The sequence below is a fragment of the Trichoderma camerunense genome (assembly GCF_050948025.1).
Source record: "Trichoderma camerunense strain CBS 138272 chromosome Unknown V8C40scaffold_8, whole genome shotgun sequence".
Taxonomy (NCBI): domain Eukaryota; kingdom Fungi; phylum Ascomycota; class Sordariomycetes; order Hypocreales; family Hypocreaceae; genus Trichoderma; species Trichoderma camerunense.
This window is the reverse complement of record NW_028145362.1, coordinates 1688401-1715166: the sequence shown is the minus strand read 5'-3', so window position 1 is coordinate 1715166 and position 26766 is coordinate 1688401. Positions and strand designations below refer to the sequence as shown.

At 46.9% G+C, this 26766-nt stretch overlaps 11 protein-coding genes across 11 annotated transcripts; 7 read left to right on the top strand and 4 right to left on the bottom strand.

Moving 5' to 3' along the window:
• The first annotated feature begins 74 nt into the window (after window positions 1-74).
• V8C40DRAFT_244763 (uncharacterized protein) lies at window positions 75-1273 on the top strand. Its single transcript, XM_083215736.1, has one exon. The coding sequence runs from the start codon at window positions 409-411 to the stop codon at window positions 1246-1248; it is 840 nt and encodes a 279-aa protein (XP_083073965.1). The 5' UTR covers window positions 75-408; the 3' UTR covers window positions 1249-1273.
• A 30-nt stretch (window positions 1274-1303) lies between these two features.
• On the top strand, window positions 1304-1841 carry V8C40DRAFT_244761 (uncharacterized protein). The gene is made up of 2 exons (XM_083215735.1): window positions 1304-1471; window positions 1565-1841. Exons 1-2 carry the CDS (start codon window positions 1439-1441, stop codon window positions 1748-1750), a joined length of 219 nt encoding a protein of 72 aa, XP_083073964.1. The 5' UTR covers window positions 1304-1438; the 3' UTR covers window positions 1751-1841.
• A 611-nt stretch (window positions 1842-2452) lies between these two features.
• On the top strand, window positions 2453-4843 carry V8C40DRAFT_244759 (uncharacterized protein). Its single transcript, XM_083215734.1, has 3 exons — window positions 2453-2616; window positions 2678-3073; window positions 3160-4843. The coding sequence occupies exons 1-3, from the start codon at window positions 2472-2474 to the stop codon at window positions 4782-4784; spliced, it is 2166 nt and encodes a 721-aa protein (XP_083073963.1). The 5' UTR covers window positions 2453-2471; the 3' UTR covers window positions 4785-4843.
• A 128-nt stretch (window positions 4844-4971) lies between these two features.
• Window positions 4972-6529, bottom strand: V8C40DRAFT_287382 (transferase family domain-containing protein; the record flags this gene model as incomplete). Its single annotated transcript, XM_083222718.1, has 2 exons — window positions 4972-6244; window positions 6302-6529. 2 exons carry the CDS (start codon window positions 6527-6529, stop codon window positions 4985-4987), a joined length of 1488 nt encoding a protein of 495 aa, XP_083073962.1. The 3' UTR covers window positions 4972-4984.
• Window positions 6530-7945: 1416 nt separating this feature from the next.
• On the bottom strand, window positions 7946-8386 carry V8C40DRAFT_265752 (uncharacterized protein; the record flags this gene model as incomplete). The annotated part of the gene is made up of 1 exon (XM_083219685.1): window positions 7946-8386. The coding sequence occupies one exon, from the start codon at window positions 8384-8386 to the stop codon at window positions 7946-7948; it is 441 nt and encodes a 146-aa protein (XP_083073961.1).
• A 1121-nt stretch (window positions 8387-9507) lies between these two features.
• Window positions 9508-10869, top strand: V8C40DRAFT_265751 (uncharacterized protein; the record flags this gene model as incomplete). Its single annotated transcript, XM_083219684.1, has 6 exons — window positions 9508-9525; window positions 9576-9649; window positions 9710-9825; window positions 9895-10110; window positions 10223-10348; window positions 10403-10869. The coding sequence occupies 6 exons, from the start codon at window positions 9508-9510 to the stop codon at window positions 10867-10869; spliced, it is 1017 nt and encodes a 338-aa protein (XP_083073960.1).
• A 2859-nt stretch (window positions 10870-13728) lies between these two features.
• V8C40DRAFT_274856 (glycoside hydrolase family 10 protein) lies at window positions 13729-14826 on the top strand (the record flags this gene model as incomplete). The annotated part of the gene is made up of 3 exons (XM_083220647.1): window positions 13729-14175; window positions 14244-14354; window positions 14413-14826. The coding sequence occupies 3 exons, from the start codon at window positions 13729-13731 to the stop codon at window positions 14824-14826; spliced, it is 972 nt and encodes a 323-aa protein (XP_083073959.1).
• A 584-nt stretch (window positions 14827-15410) lies between these two features.
• On the bottom strand, window positions 15411-17958 carry V8C40DRAFT_287380 (asparagine synthetase B family protein; the record flags this gene model as incomplete). Its single annotated transcript, XM_083222717.1, has 4 exons — window positions 15411-16695; window positions 16749-17007; window positions 17070-17635; window positions 17697-17958. The coding sequence occupies 4 exons, from the start codon at window positions 17956-17958 to the stop codon at window positions 15554-15556; spliced, it is 2229 nt and encodes a 742-aa protein (XP_083073958.1). The 3' UTR covers window positions 15411-15553.
• Window positions 17959-20184: 2226 nt separating this feature from the next.
• On the top strand, window positions 20185-21186 carry V8C40DRAFT_287378 (SDR family NAD(P)-dependent oxidoreductase; the record flags this gene model as incomplete). Its single annotated transcript, XM_083222716.1, has 3 exons — window positions 20185-20482; window positions 20554-20807; window positions 20869-21186. The coding sequence occupies 3 exons, from the start codon at window positions 20185-20187 to the stop codon at window positions 21127-21129; spliced, it is 813 nt and encodes a 270-aa protein (XP_083073957.1). The 3' UTR covers window positions 21130-21186.
• Window positions 21187-22104: 918 nt separating this feature from the next.
• On the top strand, window positions 22105-24321 carry V8C40DRAFT_244753 (uncharacterized protein). The gene is made up of 6 exons (XM_083215733.1): window positions 22105-22318; window positions 22402-23129; window positions 23289-23399; window positions 23452-23580; window positions 23647-23756; window positions 23813-24321. Exons 1-6 carry the CDS (start codon window positions 22234-22236, stop codon window positions 24141-24143), a joined length of 1494 nt encoding a protein of 497 aa, XP_083073956.1. The 5' UTR covers window positions 22105-22233; the 3' UTR covers window positions 24144-24321.
• On the bottom strand, window positions 24306-25906 carry V8C40DRAFT_244751 (kinase-like domain-containing protein). Its single transcript, XM_083215732.1, has 2 exons — window positions 25219-25906; window positions 24306-25150 (listed from the first exon to the last, which is right to left on the bottom strand). The coding sequence occupies exons 1-2, from the start codon at window positions 25712-25714 to the stop codon at window positions 24570-24572; spliced, it is 1077 nt and encodes a 358-aa protein (XP_083073955.1). The 5' UTR covers window positions 25715-25906; the 3' UTR covers window positions 24306-24569.
• Window positions 25907-26766: the final 860 nt, after the last annotated feature.

Genomic DNA, 26766 nt, shown 5'->3' with positions numbered 1-26766 from the left:
GCTGGGCGCCGTCGCTATAGTCATTGACAATAACGGTGAGACAAGTCACTTCCCTACGAGTGTTGAAATGCATATGAAAGTATAAGAAAAGAACATCTAATTCATACTGCGGCCACGAGCAGGGAAGTTCTTATACCGACATGCTGCTGGACGCCAATTACTTGATATTGACTCGCCGCCGTTGGATCCTGATTGCACTATATCGCTCACCTCGGCAGGCAAGTTCTTTACCAATATCGCGGCCTTGGAATTGGTTGAACGTGGTATTTTGATGCTCGACGAGCCAATTAACAGGCATCTTCCCGAGATTGACAAATGCCTCCTCGTGGAGGAAGTGGATGAAGCAATACGGCTACGCCCCCCAATTTCCAGCGTCAAGTTGTGTCACTTACTATTGAACAGAGTGGAATGGGCACTCCCGATTCGTACCAAGAACGGTTTGACAGCGAGGATAGAGTACCGTCCCCAGACTTTCCCGATGACGCCCATCCCTTAGCCAGGAATCAATTTACATACCTCTTCTTTGAGCCTGGTGAGGGCTTCGAGTACGGATGGGGCATCTATTGCGTGCAGCTACTCGTCGAGCGGCTTGGCGGTAAGGATCGGTTCTTCGAGTACGTCGACCACCACATCTTTGGCGCGCTTGGCGTGACCGCTTCCACCTACCGACCAGCTCTGGTGCAGCATGTCTGGAAGCGTCGCCTGCAGATGGTAGAGCGCAAGGTGAGCGCCTCTACGAAGAACGGCAAGGCATATCTCGTGGCCCGTGACAAAGATACGTATGGCCTGACCTGCAGTATATCCGATCTCGCCCGGCTCTTTGGCGATATTATGTCGCCGGATTGCAAGCTGCTCCAACGTCAGGAACATCGTGATCTGTTTTTCATGCCGCAGTTGACTCCCAGTAGCCATGCACACCAGTCGTTGCTGGCCGAAACCACCAACTATGGCTTCCTGCTCCCCCTCAAACAGGACGTGTCGCATAAGGTATCCTGGGCGTTAACACCACCTCCGGCCATGAACTGGACCGCGGCGGGCGCACTTGTTGAAGAGGACGGTACTCTCCCCGGCTCATGTATCCCGAAAGGGACAGTCACGTTTGAAGGTCAACCCAATATCATTTGGACCATGAACCGCGAAAAGGGGCTTATGATGCTTTTTGGTACCCAGTTACTGCCTGGCTATGATGTGAAAGCACATAATCTTGCGGTTCAATTCTTGTATGACGCATGGAAGACATTTGGCTAGGATCTGACGACCCGGGTTCCTAAAGCGATATATATGAGCCAAAGTTCTAGCAACTGTCGCAAAATAAGGCAACGTCTTCTGGTCCCACCTGATTTTGGCGCCTTTCCCATGTTTAATGTATAACCCATTTTCTATTGAAGCGGCAATTGAGTAAACCCAAGTTTGCGTGTGTGCAACTGAGATCAAACGTATGGAGGTGATGCTATCATTATCGCTTTATACGCTTTATGGAGATGTCAGTAATCGAAAGCAAAGGATTCTTGCTGTAGGATGTGTATCATTTGTGTGTGCCACCCGTCTCCATGTTTGAACTTACATGGGTATCTCGTGTATCTTGCTTCTCCGATTTTGTTATCGCCCAGCATCTGACCTTGGCCTGGGCATGTACGATCTAAGCGACGCCAAGGCGGCTTCGGATCAATTCAAGTGTTCCCCCCAATATTGGTCCTTCCTATTTTGGACAAACATCTACGATCAACAAGGGCCAAGTATGCAATATTGAAGGATATCGTCAGTAGAAAGTGCTTGCCACCACACCATCCGCTCCAATGGGACGTTCGGCAATTGCGGATCGCCAGCCGCCGATGGTCCCCTCCCTACCTGTGTAAATCATCTAGGCCTTTGTAGCTTATAGCGCGGCTATATATAGTATTCGGATCTGTTGCCAGGCTTGTTTTTTATGCGAGTTTGCGAGTTAATTTGTAATCTCTTGCTGAGCAATCAATTACGAAATCAACCGTGCGGGTGCAATGTAAAGGCATTGAGCTTAGCTGTATGCTTATTCTAGAACTTCAAATAAATGGTGGCTATCCTGATTCTGATAGGCTTGCTATTGCTGCAATGGAACTCTACATACTACACCGCTGTCTCTATATTCTTACCACCTTCTGTATCCGATGGCCAAAAGAAGGAAGATACTAATACCTCTTCAGTAATAACTCTGTGGCCGGACACATGGTTGTCCCATTAAACTGTGTTTATGCAATTAACCTGTTTCCGGTGCCGCATTGATACGTGAACGGCAGGAGTTTTCTCCCCCGGGAAAGCCTTGTTGAGCTTGCCTCAGAGGTTGATGATTAGTATATGACTTGCTTGCGTGATCGGCAGCCCGCCCTTCCAAGAATGCATAAAACTTAGACAGTGTGCTCTGGCAGTTTGCCAATTGTGAAAAAGTGTAGACCTGAGCTTCTGCTTTCCTTTGAGTGGAACAAGTAGGTTGAAAGATGCGCCTGTCAGTGGCTTTAAGCAACGGCGCAGCCGTGGCGCTAGCAGCTTCGCCTCAAGCTATACAACACGTCTCAAGGGCCGACAAAGTCGAGCCATGCGCCGAAGTCAGCAACTTATGGGCCGCTCAGATTTCAAGCACCGGTGAGACTTCCGCACACCGGATGAAGATATCAAGTTCTGCTGACACCGCCGCGCTTGCTAGCCTTACCGAGTGTGCCCGCCTCTCTTGCTTATGCCTGCCTGAATACGATTCCCCTCCATAAAGACGCTGGGATTGAGCTGATTGACTCTTTGGAGCCATATCTCGAATGGCAGACGGATGCGGCCTACAAGGCAGACCCACCTGCCGATTACTTCTACCCGCCCCACGACATTTTCAAGGCACTTGCCGGCGTTAGGGCAGATCTTGTGGCGGACAAGTATACGAACGAGTACGAATTCCAGGTTGATCTTTACGCTCGAGTATTTGCTCCAGCGCACGATGGACACTTTGTCTTCTATCCAGATGCGCTGACCATTGCGTTCGAGTGGACACGCGCCAAGCCCATCGTGTCAATCAGTGAGAATGGACGGGATTTGCCCGTAGTGAAACTCTATGGTGAGTCTCATGAGTTAGGCTGCTCGTGTTGTTGATATGTTCCCTATATACAACCGCGTGGACAATAGCTGATCCAAAAAAAAAAGAGGATGTTGCCAAGGACGCAAAGACAGCGCCTACAATCACAAAGATCAACGGCATCGAGGCTTCAAAATACATCCTTGACACCATCGCAGTGGCTTCTTTCAACCAGGATATAGATGCTGCCTACAACTCCATGTTTTACTCCAAGGGATTCGCGGCGGCTACGGGCACTCAAGGATACTTTTCAGGCGGCGGCCGCATCCGATACCTGTACCAGGGCCCAGAGACGAAATTTACCTTTGACAATGGAACCACCGCAACCTTTGAGAACACTGCGTCCGTCAAGGCAAATATGACAGGCGTCGTGGACGGCCAATCCTATTTTGATACCTTTTGCTTTCTGAGTGTCGATTTCTTTCGACGCAGTGCTGTACCTGTTGAACCTGCTACTATCGGCGCGAGAGCTCAGCCGGGCCAGAACCCCGGGTACCCAGTGCCAGTTCTGGCTACTAACGACGGCATTGTGTCTGGCTACTTTCTCGAAGGTGACGGTTTGGAAGATGTCGCGGTCATATCGATCCTCACCTTTGAGCCCAGCTCCCCGCCCCAATTCCAAGCCGTCGTCCAAAACTTCTTTGCAGAAGCGGTAGCCGCCGGGAAATCGAAGCTTGTTGTCGACTTCCAGGGCAATCCCGGAGGTTTTATAGCTCTGGGCTACGACTTTTACGGTCAACTCTTCCCCCATATCCGAGCAGATGGGTTCTCGCGGTGGAAGCTCAGCCCAGAGTTCGAGACTATCGCCCATGCCTTTAGTAACGCCACCAAGGGCGTGAATCCTTATACTGAGGCTGATATTGGAAAGATTCAGGCGTATTTGACGTCGGAGAATTGGCGCTTCGACCTGGATAAGAAAGAGCAGCCTTTTACCAGCTTTGCAGACAAATTTGCACCAAGGGTTTTCCAGGGTACAAACACGGATCTAATGAGGTGGAACTGGAGCGATCCTCTTATCTCAACGAACTTCACAACCGGATTTGGCCTCGGGATTTCAGGATATGGATCCCGCGCAAATCTCATTCAACCGTTTCTGCCGGAGAACATTGTCCTTCTTTATGATGGATCCTGCGCCTCGACTTGTACATTGGCATCCGAATTCCTCAGAATCAACGCAGGCGTCAAGTCTGTTGCTTTCGGCGGCCGGCCGAAGAAAGGCCCGATCCAGGCAGTCGGCGGGGTGAAGGGTTCGCAAGTATACCAGCTCACCAATATCTATCAGCTTGCCGAGCAAGGGATAATCCTAGGCACGAGTCCTGCGAATGCGGAGGCGTTGCAGAACGTTAACCCCCTCCCGATCGTTCGCAGTACGGCGGGGTCGGTGAATGTGCGAGACCAAATCCTCCGACCGAACTTGCACGATGGCCTGCCGGCGCAATTTGTCGTTGAGCATGCCGACTGTCGGCTTTATTGGACAGCTCCCATGGTCAATGATATCACCGAGGTCTGGAAGGCTGCTGCCAACGCAGCCTTCAACAATGCCAAGTGTGCCAACGGTGGCATTGCGCATAGGGCTCCGAAGTCTCTTGTCCAGCCCGTTGCGAACCCCAAGTTGCCTATGGATATTGATTTCCATAGGACAGAACGCTCAGAGCTGTGGAATGCAAAGTTCCGTCTGCGCACTACAGAGTGAAAGTTGGGTTGCTGGGGAAGCCAAGTCCTGCATTCACTTAGATACGCAATAGGAGTAGCTGAAAAATAAACAAATGTAATGTACTCCTCGAAACTCATGAGAATATGTATCCTTTTGTATGCAATGTAAGATGGTAAAACAAAAACGAGTTCAAAGATATAAGTGAAAATACGATTGTATTGCGAAACTCACCCTTGCAACTAGTTTAGAGTAACTGTATTCCTCTTTATAGTGCCAAATGCCCCTCTTGTCCAGTCGCCTTCTGGGAGATCCATTCCACACCACACGCCGCCATCTCCATCGTCGCATTCAACCACGCATACTCTGCGTGCCGGCACATGGCCACTCGAACTGATACCAATCTGAGCCAACCTGCCCCCTGTACCTGAGGGGTTCAAAGTCGCCCCCCGAAACTCCATGTCAAGGAACTTGATTCTCCTCCAACTGCTCACCACAAATGATAGACCGTCTGTGCCCCGGGGAATCGGATTCTGGTTCAAATTCGCGAGTACCCAGTCAACGACCGGCTCCTGGACGTCTTGCGTTAGATGGGTTATGGTCTTTCGCACCTCAAGCGCCACTGCACCCAAGGACATGGTCTGGAGTTGCGCTACTGTTAAAGGCCTTAACAATGGAACTGGAAATACACCATTATGAAGGTATACCCCCGCATGAACAGCGAATCGCTCAGGTAGTTGCGAGCGCAAATCGATCGGAAATGATAAGTGCACAACAGTCGATGATGGCGAGGCGCAGGACGCAGCCCATGTCCGCACCAAAAATGCAAAAAGAACATCATTCTCACTTAGCTGCGTTGTATTGGAGATGTCTTGTTGCGCCTCTCGACGCAGTCGCCTGATTTCAGATGACGGAATATGAAGTGACATATTCTTAGTAACGGGCTCCTCTTCAAATTCTTTCAAGGTAGCTTCCATTAACTTAGTCACAGAGTCCCCAACAAGGCACGACCAACCACTGGGTATAAGCTCAGAATTGTTGGCTGGCTTAGATGAGTCGCCAAGGCCATGTAAGGGGTTCCACCCTAGAGGAGTCGGACTAGGAGCCTCATCCAAGCTATCGTTCATGACCGTTGCCCATGATCGGAGGATTGTCTCAAAGCCCCTGGCATCGGTGACAAGATGAGGAATCTGGACGCTTAGAAACGTCGCATCACTTAGGACTTCGACATGCACCTTCAAAATTGGCGAGTTGAGCTCTGGTTGATTCGGATGTTGAAAGTATTCATCCAGGGCTCTTTCTGGACCTTCAAAGATTCCAAGATCTGGTGGACCGGGGTGGAGAGTGATTTGGTCAGAGCGAGCATTTAGATGTCCAATGGATGGCACAGCCGATTTCACTGTGTGCTCAAGGTGTTGGTTCGAGGAGAACTCAAAGGCAACGAGAGAATCTCGGGAGATTGACTCTGGGCGAGGAACATAGAAATAATCTAGAGCCGACGTCTATAAACGAAACGTAAGAAATAGCTCAAACACGGGTTGATGGATGTGTTTACAAACCAAACGCGAAGCTAAGACTCTATACTTTTGGATAACAAGCGCTTCCAGTGAGTCACGAAGCTTACTAGAATCTAAACATCCTTTCAAGTAAACATAATATGCCGTGACAAACGGCTTCACTAAGTGTGTCGTGTCAAGAGCATTAATAGGAATAACGTCAAACTTGAGATTTGGTGTAGGTGCGTAGGTGCGGAAAGAACCCTCGAGACGATTTAACCGAGAGGCCATTGCGGCAAAAGTGAAGCGACGGGCTGCTTGCTCCAGGATGCTAGCTAAGTCGTGGCGGTAGAGGTTTACGGATATAAGTAGAAAGAACAGTCAGACTCATTTCGTTCTTGCGTCACCAGTTGTAACACAGATCATACGCTGAGATAGGAAAGATGCGATGGGCTCTTGTTTACTACTGGGGATGCTATGTATTGTGACCGCCGATAGCCTAGCTCTCATCTAGTATCTCTCCAAGAGTTGTAAGGCTTTGAATTCGGGTGAAGCATGACGCCGCCACGCCGCTGCTGCATGGGAAACGGAAATCTGTTATTGGATTGAGGATGAGGAACTCCCATCGTAAAGCCCGTGGTTAGCCACTTTCGTCAGATTGATCTGTGTTAGACTCAATACGGTAAGCGGTCCCCCTGTCGTTTGTGCAATAAATCTTATTCTGCATCATACAGAAACACTGAAAACTACTAGGTACTTTATCTTCTGACACGAAGGTTTTGGCAAATCCGCGCCGTCTATAAGCCCATGACCCCCAATGTGAATGAATAGTTACTTTCCCAGTTGTGGACTTCCGGAAGTTTTGAACATGATTTGGAAGACGTGAAGAGCCAAAGTTGACAATATGGTAGAAAACGCCGGTTGCACAACCTATTTCATAAATTCAGGGTGAGTTCTCCAGAAGCCTGACAATTAATAAAACATGTCCCGCCTGTAACTTCACGGACAGCTGAAACTCTGATGAAGCGAAGGCAGTGTCATGACTCCGGTACCTGGCCGCACCATGAGACCACGGACGCACGGTATCTCTCACAACTTATTGCGGGTTGTACCCTTTTGTGGGTGAACCCAATTCAATGTAAGTAGCAAGGCGTGAACATTACACGGACACGATTTAAGGGGTCGCTTATATGTAGATGCTTTCTTTCGATAATACATCTGCTAAGTAGCTGCGACAATTGTCCATACTAAGTTAGTAAGTACCGAAGGTTGCCGAAGAGCGAGCGCTATTGGGCGCGACGGCTGACCGACATTAAATGAGGAAAATGGTGTACCTGTTGCGTTTTTTGGGAAGGAAATGTGGCGTCAGTGGATTAGTTGATCTCGGTCAACACTACCATTCTTGTGAAGGGGCCATCTTAACATTAGAGATAAATCTTTGTGGCCAGAAAACATGTGATTTTGTTTGTACCGCTTGATGGGTCGTAGAACTACAATGGTACGTGGACACCATTACCAAACTAACTGCTTATTGTATTATTTAGTTAGGTAGTCAAGTAGTTACGTTTGGTCTGTTCGAGGATAACGTGGCGTTGACAAGAGACTCGTGTCTGGGACAAATGAGTTGAGAAGTTCCCGTGAAGCGATGAGGTCGTTCAACCAAGTATTTAATATATGGATTTGACTATGTATGGACCTCAAGAGCGATTACACATCATTCTGCTCATACACAATCCACTTTTTGTCCTGAAGAGCAGCTAGGCGATGCGGCATTGCGTGAAGTGAATACTTCTCGCTCGTTATAAACTTATAGAAATCATCTGCGCTCCGATATTTGACCAGTATCATATCATCCCATTCATCGTCTGCCTCTCCGATCAGGATCCCCATGTGCTTGCCATAAAATAGTACCTCATTCTCAGTTCCCTCAGACGCCTTTAAAAAGGCCGGTGCGTAGCGCTCATGGAATGCCTGCCATCCAGAACAAGGAAGCAGAGCTCGTATTTCAGGGAGATCATCCAGACGGTATTCGGCTTGTTCTCGGTACCGAACCAAGTTCAGCATATAGACAGGCTTGTCTTTGGCTGCGGTTTTCAAGATTGCGTGTATGGCTTTCTCCGCAACACCGAGTTCAGAAAAGGGAGACATGACTGGCATATTGCTAACTTTGAGTTTGTGAATTTTATAACCAAGGGTGTCTTTATGATTTTGAACTGAAAGAGCACAATATTCTCAGCGTAGGCTGGAGTGTTTCTTTAATAATGTAAACTCGCAGAGAGAATATTGTCCCTCGTTGTCAGCTTACTAAGATTCATATTGAACTTGAAAAAAGTCTCCGAGTAACAGGATGATTCCAAATGGTTGTATTCTCTATTAGGAACCTAGAGATTTGTTCAAAATTGGGGTCGTCTTTAAATCTACAAGTTCGAAGCCGTATTTATGGCAGACTTTGAGAAACAAACATCTACGCTACATTCGGAGACGCAGGGTTTATGCCTTTTTATGCGAAAAGTACGGAAGATACAGAGAGAATTAGATGTGAAGCTTTGTCTATTATTTCCACGAGATCGTTGCAGCCAGACAGAAATATGGCAACTGGACAAACTATCTAGCTGCTGCTACCTAGGTAGTTAGTGACACAGATTCGATGTGTAGCATTTCGCTCCACACAGTCCTGACGATGGTACGAGGCCCGCAGGTATGTCGAAATAATTACTCACTAATTCTGCAATGCCTTGGGGATCTATTTCCGAATCAGAAAAAGTCTCAAAACTCAAAACATTTACTCATATTCAGTATGGAATTCACCCAACAAGCGGTAGGGACAGGTACCATAGTAATACCAGCTAACTCATGCACTAGTGCGGAAAAGGCTGTCAGTGCGGAAATAGCTTCTAGTGTGAAGTAGGCTTCCGGTTAACGTCTTGGTACTGGTACATAGCTCGTTTTCCATGTTTACTTGGCCAATCCTTCAAATTGCTTGTAGTATCACAAAATCAATGGTAGGTGTTGTGACAAACATACAACGGCTTACCAAGCTTCCTTATAACTTTATTAATCAATATTTAATCTCTACTGATTGTTAATCTGAGATTTTATATAACAGCCTCCTGGAAAGCTCTCAATCTAAACTATTTAAGCCGGTTATAAGAAGAGAAGCTGAACTGAAGAAGAGGTAGCCATTCACTTTAAAGAGTGAATCGAACTTCCTTTAGAATAGCTCACCACATCTAGCTACCTCCACATACCCTTACTGAGTACACATTAATATGAAGGGACTCATTCTGGTATTCATGTTTGCCTCGCCTGCCAATACAGTATCTAACTGTTTTGATAGATTACCGGTGGTACCGGCTTCGTGGGATCGCACATCATTCAGCATGCTCTTGATGCTGGCTTTCCCGTTCGAGCGTCCGTACAGTAGCCTCTCTGCTCAGACAGCCATTTCTAGCGAACTGACTCTTCGTATAGTGTGGCTCGTCCAGGTAAGGCTTCGGTTATTCACGCCATGAATCCTAATGCGTCGAGCCTAGAGGTTGTCGAGGTGAAGGACCTAGCAGACGGCGACTTCACCGATGCTTTGAAGGGTGAGTTGACGTTCTTGACGTTCTTGAATATATGCGATAAACCTGGTCGTACTAAAGACGTGATATTAGGAGTCGAAGCTGTTATTCACTGCGCCGCACCAAGCTTCGCCGACCCGACTACACCGTCTTTGGTGGTCTGGAAGGGTGCTTATGATGGCACAGTTCATCTTATCGAGCAGTCCTTGAAAGCGGGAATTAAAAAGTTTATATATACGGGGACATTTATGAATCTATTCGGAGATAATGGCAAATCAGCTTTTGGTGCTGAGTTGGTTGGCCCAAGTGGTAAGTCTTGAAAAACTATATTTCACCTTCCCAATTATCTATTCAAAGCAACACAAAGCAACACGTTAAAGCGGGGGCTTATAAAGGATAGACTGAAATATGATCAAACAAGAGGATGTCTATATGAAGGACGATAATCCTGCTGGTCCTGTTATGGCGTATCTCGGCGCCAAAGTACTTGCAGAGCGTAAGATGTGGGAATTCGCTGAAGCCAACCCTCAGGTAGATTTTACCTCAGGTATGCTACTACCCTCATACTCGCACGCTGATTTTGAGAAGCTAATGCTCTTAGTGATCCCGAGTGGTATCTATGGCCCTTTCGCCAATAATTTCCCAAGGCCGAGCAACATCCCCGGATTAAGTACCAACCAATTCATCTACATGCTTATCAACGGTGGCCCTGAAGGCCCCAATACATACCCACCTTTATTCGTGGGTCATACAGTCGATGTTCGCGATGTTGCGAAAGCCCATATTTTGGCTCTGAGTGCAGACCCACTTCCTAACAAGCAGCAAAAGCGTTTTATTTTATCTGAGGGAGTCCATAAATGGCCCGAGGTAGCCGATATGGTTCGGGAAAGGCGGCCTGAGCTTGCGCCGCGCATGCCGGGAAAGGATGCTATCCCGCCGACACAGACGGAAGCGCCCCTGGACACATCCTTGGCTCAGAAGCTCCTTGGTTTTGAGTATCGCCAGTGGGAAGAAATGTTCCTCACTGGCATTGACGAGTGTCTAAAATGGGAGGCTAGCCGTGTTTAAAGCGGAAGTACTTAGTTTCAAAGACACTTTTTTTTAAAAACAGTCAATTTATGGCGCTGGCCCCGTTTTACTAGGTCAAGTGTTCGCTACTCCTAGAGTGTTGAGATATGTAGGTTGGGTGTAATATTGCATTGATGAAAGGTATTGGTTATCTATCATAAAATCGGGGGCGGGGCCTTTTGTATATGTATATACAGCCCACGAGATCCGCAGAAATAGATCGGCCAGAGATACTCTGCAGTCAATACGGAGGCCTCACTAGGCCTGTAGGCATTATACTGGCAAATAGGAGCAGCAAATTTGATACAGCATAGACATATGGCGGCAGCCAGACCGGATCATTCTTGGAAAGTTAACGAGTCTCATAAACAGTCATGTGTTGGGTGTACACATACGCCTCCGAGCCCACAAGTCCCAATCTCCTCAGGAAGCTCGAACTGAAATGGAGGGCTTCCAATGAAGATAGTTGCTTTCACCGTTTGTGCTGCGCTTGCGACCGTAAGTAATTTCCGCGTTGGCGCAGGTCCTCGACATACGGAGTTGTCTATAATTCGTTTTCTCTGCAGCCTTTTGAGGAAGTATGAGTCATCCAACGATAAAAAGAAGAGAAAGCTCCTTCAAGGTGAGAGCTGGCGTACCTGCGAGTAGCCCATCAATACCAAACGCAATGACAGTTGTTATGGAAAGTATTAACAGCCGTCGCTATGGCAGTAATTCCCTGCTTTGCCGAGTTGCTATATGAAACTCCGTCGGAACTTGCTCCGCCGCAAGCTGGATATGGGATTGCCTCGGAAGTAGCGTCAGAATTAGTCGCCTTTAGCCAATTTACGAAAGGGGAGAGAGGGCCATAGCCTGGAGAGCTGCTGATACCTCATGCACCAAAGATGTGGACGGAGGGGCAGGATTGGGCAGTGATCAGGACAGGAGATGTCAGAAAGAGAAACGCGATATTCAAGCGCGACTGGACTTGTGATGTGAGTGCTAATGTAAAGTTGTGGCGCTGAGACAAGTGAAGCAGACGTCTCAATGTTCCACCGTTCATAATCACAGAAGCAATCATAGTCAACACAAGGCCTTCACCTGGCTTACAACCTACATGTCTTTGATCAAACTGCGGAGTTAAAACACTGAAACAGAGTATGGTAGTAACACTTGCTATTTAGCCTGAAAGGTAAGCTTTCCGTCTTGCATTTATTTAGTATTATTACAGGTGGATTGGGGATTAACTCGCCCACATTGTTCAAGGGTTAAGGGAATAATCAAGGCACCAGAAACCTCCCTAAAGGATATTCGGAAGTGAGAAAATATAGCAACTGGATTTTACCATTTTCCCACCCAATTTAGCCTTCGGCAGTTCCCAAAACCCCAACTATATCAATATTGCAATGCTAACAACCAAGAAGGTAATTCAAATACCCAGTAATTCAACTCAGCTTTCCTCAAATTTACCCTTCTGAAACAGCAGTCTTGCTATTAACAAGTGTAATATAATATACAATGATAAACTAAACAACCCATATATTTGCCCGGGTGCTAGTATAGGAAAATATACTTGCATTTTTTCCCAATGCAACTCGGAGCCAGATTTGTTAATGTTGCATACATAAAAAATGGCGTCTTACTCTAATTAAGCCTATTGGAATGTTTTACATCCAAAGTGAAACATGTTCATTGCTGCTTATTTCCTGTTTTGTGTAAATGGTATTATTTGTTCTCCATCAATAACGAAGAATTTACACTACTTTTCTTTTATGTACTAATGAACGTCATTTGTTTCTTATCATTTTTTGAACAACTACCTAAGTGAAATCTTATGTCCCTGCCGGTACTCGCGATAATGACCGGCATTTGTGTAGTCTTCTTCTCATTTGGCCTCTTGGGCTTGGCACTGACAGAAACTGACAAGCACCGCTGAGGCTTAAAGAGATAAATGTCAAGCGTGATTGTGACCAACAGGGGTTGGGATAGGGCGAATTGTATGCTAAAGGTAGCAGTATTTCAACCATCCCTTTTCCCCGGCTAATGGCTAATGCAGGAAATAATATTCTCCAATAATTACAGATGTAGCGACAATGAAAGACATTGGATATCGAGATGAAGATGTCAACTAGACCAGTGGATGGAAGGAGTTCCTTTCTCATTAGGCAGCATAAAACAAACTACCAAACGGCCCACCTTACTTGAGATGCGCTGGGGTGTTATTGAGACCCTAATCCGTCCCAGCTGGGAGAGTGCGCATAGGGTTGTAATGTTTCGGAAGCCGCGCACTTTTAGCCTATTTCTCTCTCTTTAACAATTATGCATATTATGCCTAATTTCTTTTCTATTTTTCGGGCATTTAATAATCTTTGGCATTGCTACTAGCTGCATTGACTTTTGTACATTGGGGTGTACCTGCTTTGTGGAGATAACAACCAGGCTTGAAAGTATGCTATACCTTGTAAATCGTATTGATTGTAGTAACAAATATACATTGTATATTTTCTTCCGTGAAGGGCTCATAATGACTTTTCATTTAGTGGAAGGCGAAAAGAAAAGAGATTTACCAAACAATTAACCGCCACCTTGGCAGGTCATTAGCTCTGATGTTACTCTTCATATAAACACAATGCTACGGGGGCGGTTGTTATTGGATAAATCCAGCGGATACATTACATAAATTCTCAGAGTCAAAAATTGTTTCCAAGCGTTGGGTTGAAGATTTAGGAATACAGGGGTGGATATATGTATTCTGCTACGATATATATAACCTAGTCTTATCTTCATTTTAAAACATATATCCACGATCAGCCATCCTTTGGATTAGAATTTGTTTCTCTTTATACTTGAACCTTCTGTGAGACATTTGATTCAGCTATAATGTTGTACACAACACTCCTTTCCCTGGCCTTTACTATTGCCAGTGGTGTCGCCTCTCCTATCGAAGACAGACAGTCAACTTCTCTGAACTCTAAGCTCAAGGCTCATGGAAAGAAGTACTGGGGAACTGCCACTGATCAGAGTTCTCTGTCCAAAAGCGGCATGTCGACATTCGTGCCAGGACAGTTTGGTCAAGTTACTCCTGAAAACAGCATGAAATGGGATGCCACTGAACCCCAGCGCGGCCAATTCAACTTTGCCACTGCAGACTATCTGGTCAATTACGCCCAGCAATATGGCCTGTTGATTCGCGGGCATAACCTCCTATGGCACTCACAACTACCATCATGGGTGTCGAGTATCAACGATAAGGCTACTTTGACATCAGTCTTACAGAATCACATTAGCAATGTTGCCGGCCGTTATAAGGGAAAGCTTTACGCTTGGGTAAGAACTTGGCGCAATAACTTGCCTGATTACTGTAATAATGCTAACTAAAAGTCTTTCTGCAATAGGACGTTGTTAATGAGATTTTCAATGAAGATGGAACACTGCGCCAGTCAGTCTTCTACAATGTCCTCGGCGAGGACTTTGTTCGCATCGCTTTTCAGGCAGCAAAGAATGCTGTAAGCGCCTTCTTCCATCTGACCTCAAAGATAAACAGGGTTTTGACAATGATCCTAGGACCCTACCGCAAAGTTATACATCAACGACTACAACCTTGACGACCCGAATTATGCCAAGACCAGAGGCATGATCTCATATGTCCAGAAATGGCGCTCTCAAGGCATTCCCATCGACGGAATCGGCAGCCAGGGACATCTTAGCGCTGGCGGAGGGCCTAAGAATGCAGCTGCTCTTAAGGCACTGAGTGCTGCAGCTCCGGAGGTCGCTATTACTGAGCTTGACATTATTAATGCTCCCTCCTCTGATTACCTCGCGGTCGTTCAGGGATGTCTTGCAGTGTCGAATTGTGTGGGTATTACAAGTTGGGGTGTTCGTGATGTCGATAGCTGGAGAGCCTCTTCGAATCCCCTTCTTTTTGATGCAAACTACCAACCAAAGGCTGCATACAACGCTGTCATAAGTGCATTGTAGATGCTGAATATCTCAGGAGCTGCTTTATTTATATTTATATATACAGATAGTTTCGCTAATGGAAGAGTAGTAGATGTCTCTTGAGCTATTATTTAAAGAAGTGACTTGTTTTTTCCAGCTAAACATAACCCTAAGAGGCTGATCTGAAGGATATTTGAGTACTGACTGTCAAAGCAAAAATCGAGACCAAGGCTGCGAGTATTTGAAGGGGTTGCATCTGCTCGGACCATTGAGTAAGATATGGCTCCTTGCTTGTCTGGCCATTAAGCAGATTAAAACAACGCTGAGTTCAGTACAGTCCATTAACATGTAGAGTCTCCAAGGCGACGACTAAACTATCGCAGGGATGTATATAATCTCAATTATATTTATGTCTTCGCTCATGCTCCGGAGTCAGGTTGTATTAGCAGTATCACTGCGCTCTTCTCATTGAAAAGCAATAATATTACTGGTGCGCTACAGAATCGACAGCTAACATAAGCTTCATGATGAGGTAGGCTTCATGATGAGGTAGTTTACGACAGCAGCTTAGCGATATAACCATTGCATTAAGGACATAGAATAAGTAACAACCTCTACATATAGTTCAGGCACACCTCAACGCGAGTGGAACACCAGCGGAGGAGGCATTCAGCACAATATCATTACAAAGCATACTTGACCTATCTAGCTTGTCTAAATGTTGAATAGCGGCTAACAAGTTGTGGCGCAAGACATCGAATGCCCTCTAGACACGCCCCGTCACCGGTGCCCAATCTCTTGACTCCGCCTTCTTCACGTCAAATCTCTGACCTATCGTCACCAGGCTGGCGTACACCAACAAGTTCCGGAACGCGCGGGCGTCCGCCTCCTCACCAAACCCCTTGTTGAACCCCTGTTCAACTACTTCGTAGTTCAAGAAACCCAAGTTATTCACAGCCTCCCTCGTCAACAGCTTCTGTAGCATCTGGTGAATGGGCCCTTCCTTGGGCCACTTGAAGGGGGCCGAGTAGGGATGTTTCTTCCGCTTGTACAGCTCTTCCGTAATGAATGGCTTTGCCGCTTCGCGTAAGATCCATTTCTCCGTGAGCAGCTTCTGCGGCGCAGTCCCGTCCGTCCAGTACGGTCCCTGCTCACCAAAGTCTTCCGTCTCGGGCGTGTATGCGTACTTGAGAGAAGGCGGCAGCCGGTTTACATACTCGACGAGGTGGTGATCGAGGAATGGTGTCCGGGCCTCGATCGAATGGGCCATCTCGGCGCGGTCACCTAGCGTGCTGAGTATAAAGTTGGGCAGCACTGACTTTGTCCAGACGTACTCGGCCGTGTGCAGCGAATGCCAGCGGTTAGCCATCTTGGCGCGCACCTTGGGGTCGTGTGAAGCGGCTACTGTGGCGCGGCAGTTCATGTCTGGCCAGCGACGAGACACCCAGGGCGCCCAGGTGGCCAGAGACGGTTGAAAGTAGAGCGTTGGCGCTACGCCCTGGACGTCGTCGGCAGAGGGGTCTTGGTCTGGGCGGTGCAACCATAGGCCGGACCACTTGATCACCTTTTCGAGAACATCGTTGGACATCCTCAACAGATCGAGTCTGGTTTTCTGGTCTTTCGCCAATGGGGACTCTGGCATTGAGAGATCCGGTTCGGTCAAAACGTCGCCCATGAAGAAGGGGTATCCAGCAAAGATTTCGTCAGATCCTTCACCAGACAAGACGACCTTGAACCCGTTGTCTCGGGCTTCCATCGACAGGCCATACTTTCCAACACCTGCCAGGTCGTGGCAAGGAAGCTCAGTGTGGAAAATGGAATCGGTAAAGTACTCCGCCAAGGTGCCTTCGTTCATGTCCTTTTTGGCGAGGTCGACGCCAAGCCACTCGGCCGTTCGATCGGCAATATCTACAGACGCGTTAGATCAGGGGGCTGTGTGAAGCAAGGCAGTTTGTACGCACCAGACTCGTCAAACCCGGACCCGCTAGGGAACTGTATCGTGAAGCACCGGATATGCTTGCTCGCATCCTCCGTGCCCGCCAACACACCGTCTTCCCGGACAAGGTGTGCCACTATTCCCGCCACGGTGGAAGAATCGATGCCTCCGGACAAGTAGATCCCGACAGGCACGTCAGCCCGCAATCGGAGCCGAACGGCCTCGGTGAGTCGCTCCCGGACGCCTGAAATGATGTCGTCAAGTTGGCGTGTTTCAACCTTGTCCTGCGAGAAAGTGTCAGATAAGAGTGCTTCGCTTGATTTGAATATACCATTGCTCCCCTAACCTTTTCGTTATACTCCATGTCCCAATATCTGTGATGATGCACGGTCCCATCGCTGTGCATCTCTAACCAGCAGCCAGGCAGGACTTTGTGAACATCTTTGAAGACGGTCCTCTCGCCGTTCATATACCCGCCATCGACAATAGCCCCGACGTCCCATTCTGGCTGCCAGCCCAATGGCAGGAATGCTTTCGCCTCGGATGCTACCAGTAAGCGTTTCTCCCCTGACTCGTCGCGGACAAATGTCCAGTGGAGTGGCTTGATGCCAAACCGATCTCTCCCGGCAATGACAAGGTCCTTGCGCTCATCGTACAAGATGAAGGCGAATTCGCCTCGGACGTGCTCGATGAAGTCGGGAGCCCCGTAGACCTTGTACAAGGCAACCAGCACCTCACTGTCGCTGTGGCTCTTGAAGTGGTACCCGTGCTCGTCGGTCAGAACCTGACGGAGCCTGTCGAAGTCATACACTTCCCCGTTAACCACTGCGTGTATTGTCCCGTCGTCGCTATGAATGGGCTGGTCTGCGTCGATCGACAGATCGTTGATCGACAGGCGCGCATGACCGAGGCCTGTGTTTGTGCGTTACTTAGAAACGGAATCTTCTTGTGAGGAGAAGTAGTGATAGCATACCAACTCTAGCATCTTCTGTAGTCCACACATGGGAGTTATCAGGTCCCCTATGGGATATTTCCGTCAAGCCATCCTCTAGTTGCGTAGTCAAAAGGGCTCGCTGCCTTTTTTGATCTTCAAGTTCCCCATTTACGACCACACCATGGTTTCGAGTGTCTTTGAGATCCCCGTTCACCACTGTATTATGGTTGTTATTGGTATTATGGTGTCTATTGCGACGCGGGAAGCGCTCGACTGAGATGCTAGCAAGAATGCCACACATTATATCAATGATTCAAAATGCTCGACTGTGGAAGAAATTACTCAAGATGTAAGGAGAAGGAGATGATTCACCAGGAGCACCGGGGGGAGATATCTCTCTCTGATATACATCCTTGGAACTATGGCTACTGTTGCGTAAATTCTTATTCACTGATGTGTAATTCGTAGCCGTGTCAGCTCGAAAATAGACCACATCAGCGTCTGACCCAAATTAGAGTCTGTTAACGGTATCCACGTCAGACATCACAGTGTCATCACGAAAGCTTGTTTACAACAAAGTTCAGCGTTGGTGATTTTTCTCTTACCGTCAGCAATGATGACATGCTCATAGTCAGCAATGGTTATAGGACAGCTTGAAGAGATGTAAGCTTGTGAGAATGACGCAAATTACAGCCCTACAGAGCTATGCCCGTGTATATTTCCGAGGTCCGAGCAAAAGACTGGACTCTCTTATGTAAATGTGGCGATAAGGTTTTATCCTCAGATCAGCCACCGTAACGCTGTAGTAGGCACCCTCGCACTGCTTTACATGATCACAATATTAGCTCAAGATCCAATCCAACATCATCCAGAAGTGCTGATATTTAGTAAGTGATCAAAATTCCGAGGTTTCTTTTGTCGATTAGCTAAATGTAACATTATACGCCATATTTAGTAATACTTTATTGTAGTATAGCTTTGCGAAGTCAATGGTCGCAGGTTAGGATCTCAAGTGCGAACGGCCGTTTCTGAACTGAATGACTTATGATGCTTTCTTCGCCTGCATGGCTATCTACCACCCAATAATCGCTCTTCTGGTATTTACTTTGGTCATACTGTTATATGACTGTCCTGGTGACAATCGCAGTAATCTCGTGACTGAATTCTTCAACCTAGAGAAGGAGAAACACATGGCACTGCCCAAATGCTCTCAGGCGGAGCTGTAGAAGCTCTAACTATGGCTAACGTAGGTATGGATGCATCAGAGTAGTGTCTCTGACTCGGCCAATTACCACTCTGCCATGCTAGTGCAGCGCTAGCTTTATTTCCTATTTGCCGATTAAAGTACCCAAAATCCCCTGGATATGCCCCCTAGTAATAGCAATACAGATCTGCCGATATAGGCGATCATCTCGGAATCCTGGACAAATCTAGCAGAATCGCCGTAGTTCTTTGGGAAATACAAGTATCTTTGAGTAAGCAGAGGTCGGAACGGGGTAGGAGAATGAGGGTATTACGGTCATAGTAGAAACAACTTCGCTTCGTTAATACACGGCCCGTCTGATGTAAACAAGATGATTCTACACAATCAAGGCTGCAAACGTGGAGAGGAACAACGCAACTTAGAACTTCTGCATTTTGCAAGACGTACTTTGCGGTGTTTCATAGAATATAGAAGCCAGTCCCTTGCAGGCGAGAAGGGGTGTATTCGTATGCTGAGTACCTTGTAGTCAGCAACTCTATTATCTTATTCAGCTAATAGCGTATTGAAGTTAAACAGCACATCGTCTTTGAAGATGACCATTGGATTGAATGCTGCCCCAGCTTTTGAAGAGCTGGTTCTGCAAAATGCCTGCAAGAACGTTATCCACTAAATTCAGCTTGCTAAGTTTGAACGGCTATTAGTCGACATAACGAGTTCCAGATGAAGCAACTCCAAGTAGGTGTAGACCAAATTGAAAGAGAAGAATGTACTGGAATGTTATCAACATGTGAATGTAATACAAAATTCAAGGACATCCGTGTAAACCAAGTAGGACTGCATGAAACTGGTTTGAAAATTTCCTCCAGGGTATCTATGAAGGGTAATGATCGGCTACTTTGTGATGCTCTTGACGAGGTATCTAAAAAAGCTATGGGAAACATTCTCTTCATTAAAAGAGTAAGCTGAATGCGCGAAATAGCATCATAGCAAATAAACTATTTATTCGTGAAATCCGTTAAAGGCCATGATGTGCAGTTGGTATGAATGTTTGTGAGCGCTCGATATTTTCAGCACCCAACTTAGTGGAGCTCAAATAACGAGGGAAGACTGCAATCGCCATGTGGGGTGTGAACAAGCAAACCCCAATGTTCACGGAAAGCCGTGAATAGTATTGACAATTTATAAGCATGTATTCTACATAATAACCATGCAAAAGTTTAGTGTTGACAACTATTTACGAAACTATAAAGATCAAGGGAAAACGTCTCCAAGCTCATTGTATGCACTCAGCGTTGACATTATTTATCTGAGCTTGACAAGAACATGACTGCGGAAACTCTCTCGCTTGCAGGCAAGACTGCCTTGATCACTGGATCCGGCAGAGAAACTGGCATCGGGGCTGCCATCGCCAGAGTGTTTGCCCGAAACGGTGCAGCTGTTGCAATCCACTATGTCTCAGAGAGCTCTAAAGCGAGGGCCGAGAAAGTAGCAGCCGACATTAGTCGGGAATTTGGAACTAAAACAACTGTTGTACAAGGAGCGCTGGAAAAAGCTAGCATTTCGACGAAGATTGTCCAAGAGACTCTGGAAGGGCTTAACGCCGACCACATTGACATTCTCGGTACGTACTTGAATAAGCCTTAAATCTTGTAAATAAGACTCGAAGGTGGCTAACAATTTGATGTGATCCAGTGAATAATGCTGGCTATGGAAGCCCAACGAATCTCACAGAGGCGACGCCAGAATTACTAGAAGCCGAATTCGGGATCAATGTCTTTGCCACCATTTACCTGACACAAGCTGTTATAGGAATAGGGAAAATGCCCAGAGGAGGGCGTATTATCAACGTTGGCTCCATCGTCTCAAAACTTGGCCTTGAAATCAGCGCAGTCTATGCCGCGGCAAAGGCTGCGCAGGATAGCCTTACAGCGTCCTGGGCTGGTCAGGTGAGCTCCCTTACCCAGACTCCTATTCTCACAGGGCAAACCTTCTCACAGCAAGTACTAGCTTGGCCGTAGCCATGGAATTACCGTCAATACTCTTGCGCCGGGACCAATGATGACAGACATGTCGAAAGAGTTTTTGGTTGCACCCGACGGATCTGCATCTGAATTACAGACCGGGATGCTAGCACAGACGCGGGCTGGGTCACGAATTGGGACGGTCAATGATATGGCCGATGCTGCGTTACTGCTAGTCTCAGAGAAGAGCCGCTGGCTTACCGCACAGTGGATTTCGGTCAGCGGCGGAGTGACTGGAACTATGTAATCAGGAGTGTTAAGGCTCGCCATGGTATGCGCAAGCCATAGCGCTATCATACAGTGGATGTACAGTAAGGCGGCGGAGAGTAACTTGCAATAGATTTTGCTTTTGCGCCGGATCCAAAAGTTCTTTCACCTCGCTCGCCTGTCTATGTGATGAATTAGTAGTGCCGGCATGGTCGCCAAATAGCATATTTCCTGTATATTTTTTTCTTTGACACAGATTTGACCATATTACCAACTACCCATCAGCAATGCAGCTTTCTTGACAGCTAGGCATGTATGAGAATGAGGTAGCTCCTTTTCATAGAGTGAAAGGCCTAATACGCGCATCTCCACCTACCGTCCGGCTCCTTGGATTGTCCCCTCCGAATACTCTCATCCCTTGCTGTACATCGGTGGCCGTGATTGAAGCTTAGGAGTATTTATGTAGCGCGGGTAGCTACTGTTTATACGTTCAAGGCTTCAGAGCTGGAAAACAAAAAAACCATTGGCCGTTGCAAAAATTTCGGCTTGATGGCCTTCGAATAGCTAGTCGCTTTTCTTGTCCAGGTCCATGGTTGGACGGAAGATGTCTGCGTTAGAAAGAGCTATAACTTCAATAGAATCGCCGCAAAAAGCACGAGGTAGGTATTGGAAAGATATACATCAACCTAGATGAATGGGTTCTAGACAGGCGGCTTAAAGGATGACAACCTTTGAAACAATGCGAATAGTCGTAATTCTGCTTAAAAAGATGATTCAATGGCCCATCTGACATGTAGTGGTTGACGTCACTCGGCAAGGAGATCTTAGAGTCCAGTCGCCAAGCTCCGCATAGTATCGCAATTCACTGAACATGTCTATGGTCCACATACAATATGGTGCTACCCAGGGCTGTAGATCTCACTAGCACTGAAATTAAGGAGACTAATGGCACTACTGTACCATTAATCTTGCCGTGCCTGACAAATGTACGATCATTAATAAGCCAACTATTGCACGGAACTCCGTGAAATGGACTTTAGAAGTCAATGGGGTAACTCACGCCCTGGAATTCACGCAGAAGACATTAGCTCGACAAAGTTCTTCTCCCGACTATGAACTGTAACATCTGGTGGTAACTATCAAAATGCATAAAGAGCAAAAGCGCATACCTTCCAGCACCTGCGAAGCAAGCCGCCATTGTCCGCTATGCAAGAGATCATTTGCTAAAGGTATGACAATGTCTGAAAGCCCCTAGAAGAGAATCCAGCGGCAGTATCCTTGTATCTGACACAAATCGGTGTCTATCTGCTAGAATCCTCACGCAAGCGGCACTACTACTACTGTCGCTCCAAACTTCCCGACACGAACATTTCTCGGAAGCGATCTTGCGGTGCATGTGTTCGGGCAAAGACTCGTTGCATCGTGCCCAATGATTCTGTTTCAGAAACCTGTGTTCGCTGCCATGAGCGGAGCATGGAATGTGATGTTGCTGCGGTGGCACGGCGGACAGGAGAGCCTCATGGAGGCAGCGTGGGTTCAACCCCTAGCGCATCTAACTCCAGCAGAAAGAAAAAGACGGCAGAAGTTCATGAGAGTACAGCATCTGTGGCCCTCTCCCGAGCATCTAGTCAATCCATAAACTTGGAAGATATAACATTTCCACAAGCCTCTTCTAACTGTGCAGCCTCCCTTGGATGGTCAACGGAAGACAATTGGAATACTATCCTCAGAGACTTCGATATGTTTGGGCTTGAGATTCCAATTGATCACCAGAGTACTCATTCTTTACTTTATCCATTCAATGAAGAGCACATTGTGCTGGAAAACAGTATATCCCCCCTGGCACTGGGAAACTTATCTGTCCCTTCGCTGTTTGAACATCGGATCTTTACTCGGCCGAATCAAGGTCCCCTGGTGTCATTGGCAATGCGGATATTGCGGTCGTATCCTTTTATGATGCTCCAAAAAACAGCGCTACCTCCGTTTATTAGCCCTTTGCAATCAAATTGGGCTGAGACTGGAGTAGGGCCGCCGCAACAGGTCAGTTAATCCATCTCCTCGCCCACATGTACGCAAACACTTGTCATCTGTCATCAGACAGCTCCAGACTGAAAATCGAACTATCATAATCCGCTCTTAGCTTCCTCAGGCATTTCTCTGGACGGTAGCCCTTTTTACTGACATTTAATTAATGACTAGTCTCTACTTACGTGCATGGGTCTAGTGCAGCTATTCAAGAGTCGAACCGATTCAAACAAAAATCTTGTATGGAGGCTGATTAAGCTCGAACAAGAGAATATATTTTCCAAGGTATGCGCTGGTCTTGTTCTCGTCATTTGAATCCGTGATCAACTGTTGGTAGCATGCGGCATTCGACAAATGGGAGCTCCTGGCTGCTTTTCAATCTCTACTCGTCTACTGTTTGCTGCGACTCCAAGAACAGCCATTGGGCAATGACGGCTTCGAAGCCGCTCTTCTGACCACAGTGAATGTAAGCTAGCCGCAGACGAACCCTTCCCGCATTATAATATGCGCTCTGCTCTGACAACCACGGAAGCATGTATTTAACGCGCTAGCATCATTGGCTGGTGGAATCCGCAAGATGAAGCTACCCGACGATCCCAGTGTAACCTGGATGGATTGGGTCTACAACGAATCAAGGAGACGGTGAGTATGGTTGTCAACAAATGTCGCTGCTCGACTCATACTAATCAACCGGGCAGGACGGTGCTTATCTTCCAGATCCTTAATATTTTAATCGAGATATCCACGGAGGCTTCTTCCTATCCGACCTGCGGTTTTGTTCTTGTGCCTCTCGCAAACAATGCAAGCTTGTGGAATGCGGATAACACAGAAGAATGGCGAACAGAGTTTGTACTCTGCAACAAGGAGCGGAAAATACACGGGCTCTCTCAAACTGGAGTATTGACGAAGTTACAGTTAGCTGACGAGTGTGTGAGACTGAGTAAGCTGAGTTCGCTAGAGTGGGAAGAATGGAGGGCCGAGGTCGGTGAGATAGGGACACTTGTGATGATAGTGGGAGCGTTGTTATAGTTCGATGAGTGTCTTCTCCAAGATCTTGAAGTTCACGGCTTGTTCACTAGACTCATCTAGTAATTGGAGATTGTCTTAGGTAGGTTTCTGGGTACAAAGCCAGATAAATCTGGTCATCCGTAATGAAAGAAGACCAAAATGCTAGCCGGAATTAAGTTGGTTATTCCCTCTTACTGAAGTTTGCTATCGTATTAATATTCAGAGAAAGTGAAGTTTTGTTATAGCGATACTCAATCTGCCAACCATGTGACTGTGAATGATATATATTGATGTATAGAACTGTGGTAAAATATTGGTTAACAAGTCAAACAATAAAACACGGAAGGTGAAATAATTATGTATAGTCCACAACTAATTTTATATAATACATTCGCCATCAGTACTTCTGCAAAATACAGCGTTGACAGGAAATTGATATCCTTGCTATCATTCTGAAGTTGCCGGCTTGGGCTGGCCAAGAATGACATCGATGACCTTATGGTCGTCGTAAGCGGCAACAGTGCGCTCACACAAGACCGCCACCCGCTCTTTGCTCTGCAAACCATCAGGACAGATGAGCCAGATGACGTTGGTCATGAAGGAGCGTCGAAACTCGATCATGACTTCAGGGTCATTATGACGGTCAAACTTAGGCCCGCCAAGGCGATGCAACGTATCGAGGTAGTGATCCAGGATCTCCATTTCATGTGAGCGACGGTCTTCAACACTTAGCATGGCTGTCATGTGATAGACAACATCATGGAAGCAGGATCCAAAGTGGAAAGCTGACCAGTCAAGGAAACCGATCCGTCCACTAGACGTAAAGTAGACGTTGCCGATGTGGGTATCGCCGTGAAGGAGTGTGCGGAATCTCGGGTTACGTTCCGCATAATAGCGGTCTAGTGCCTCATTACATCGCTTACCATCCATCAGGTACTCAGGTAGCTGGGGACGGCCAGGAACTCGTACGACTTCATTCCACGGCGTGCACATGAATTTCATGGCCGGGTCGTAGTTATTCCAGATCCCTATGTAGCAGTTAGATACCGTAGTGGATCCAATTGAGAGAAAAAAAAAACAAGAGGGGATTCATTACAAGGATGGTCATCCTGGCTCTGGCCCCAGTACTGCGCATGCAGACCAGCCAACTGCTCAACACCGTTCAAGACTTTCTCAACTGGATACGAGGCGGTCTCGGTGGGGAAAGTGCAGCCCTCGGTAGTCAAATCGTTCATGATGGCGATACCCTGCTTGTCACTCAAACCGCTCCACCAGCTCTTTGGGAAAATCATGTTTTTGACGTTTGGCGCAACTTTAGCAAAGAACTCGGCCTCTCGTTGCGCGAGGCTAACTGTCCATGGCTGCGCTTCAATCATCTTAGGGTCGAAGACGCCTTTGATGCAGATGTGGTTTGGCTGCGCATCGCTGCTCTCGTCTTCATATGTAATGGCATAGAATAGTTTGCTGGCCGTACCCCAAATGTTAGAGGTATTCTCGATAGACTTGACCCTGTGCCCTAGCTTCTCTCCTAACCACTGGGGAGTAATGTCCGAGGGGAGAGCCGGTAGTTGTTCGCTTGCTGTATCAGACATCTTTTCGTTATGTTTTCCTCTGTGCGTTCAACAATTTTTTAAGCAAGTATAGAGTTAGTAGATAAAGAATAGAATGAGCATAGAAGGAACATAGACACAGTAGATGCGATGTGCCCCGATGTGAGAAAGCTGCTGGAGCTCTTGTGTCTTATATGACCAACGCCTCCATTGATTGCTCTTAAGAATCCATCCATATCTACAATGTACTCCATAGCTCCATTCTTCTCAAACAAGTAGTAGTATTTATTATCAAAATCGTTTCTGGCAGGGTTGTTAGCCCTTGTAGGCAGTGTAGCTATAGGTATCAATGCAGCCAGCGTCTCGCTTGCAGATGCGGATTCTACTCCTCTGTATCACGTCCAACAACATAATTGAACTCCACAAAGACTAGCCGGTGGTCAAAAAGCGGTGTACGAAGAATTTCTAGAGAAGCAAAGCAAATAAATAATGGTATGCGCTTGGCGGTAATGATACGCAGTATGTACTAGTAGAAGTGGGATTCCATGCGTTAAAAACAGTTTGCATCAACATTGATGCAGATCATCTCATTCAGTTTCCTCTCGCTTGCCAAGCGGCGCCAAATTCAGGGCCTTTAGTACCGAGCGTGGGGACTAAACCTCATTCATTCTTTATCTCCCTGGATAATCTTTTTCGTGATACTCGCGGAGGCGAGGGGCCAGTTGAGTAAACTTGTCGTTTGTTAGAATGTCCGTGTAGTTTGCCGGACTCCCAGTCAATGCAGCCTCTAACCTTCGAGCCTTGTTGCTTTGCTGCCTTGTTGCCGGGGAGCCAAAGGCGAACTGTTGGGTGGAGTCGATCTAAATCGCCTGATTTTCAACCCGCTCGCTAGCATAGATATCCTGTACCAAAATGCTACGGTTACTAGCCAAGAACTAGTGTCAGCTATAACCAACTTACGCATTTGCGTACTCGGCTATACTAAAAACTATTTGATGTTGAGTGACTACTGGAGCTATACAAGCGAGATTTATAAAGAACAAAGTAAGAGAGAGAAGGGGAAGAAGGGTTCCGTTATCTATGTAGGATGCAGT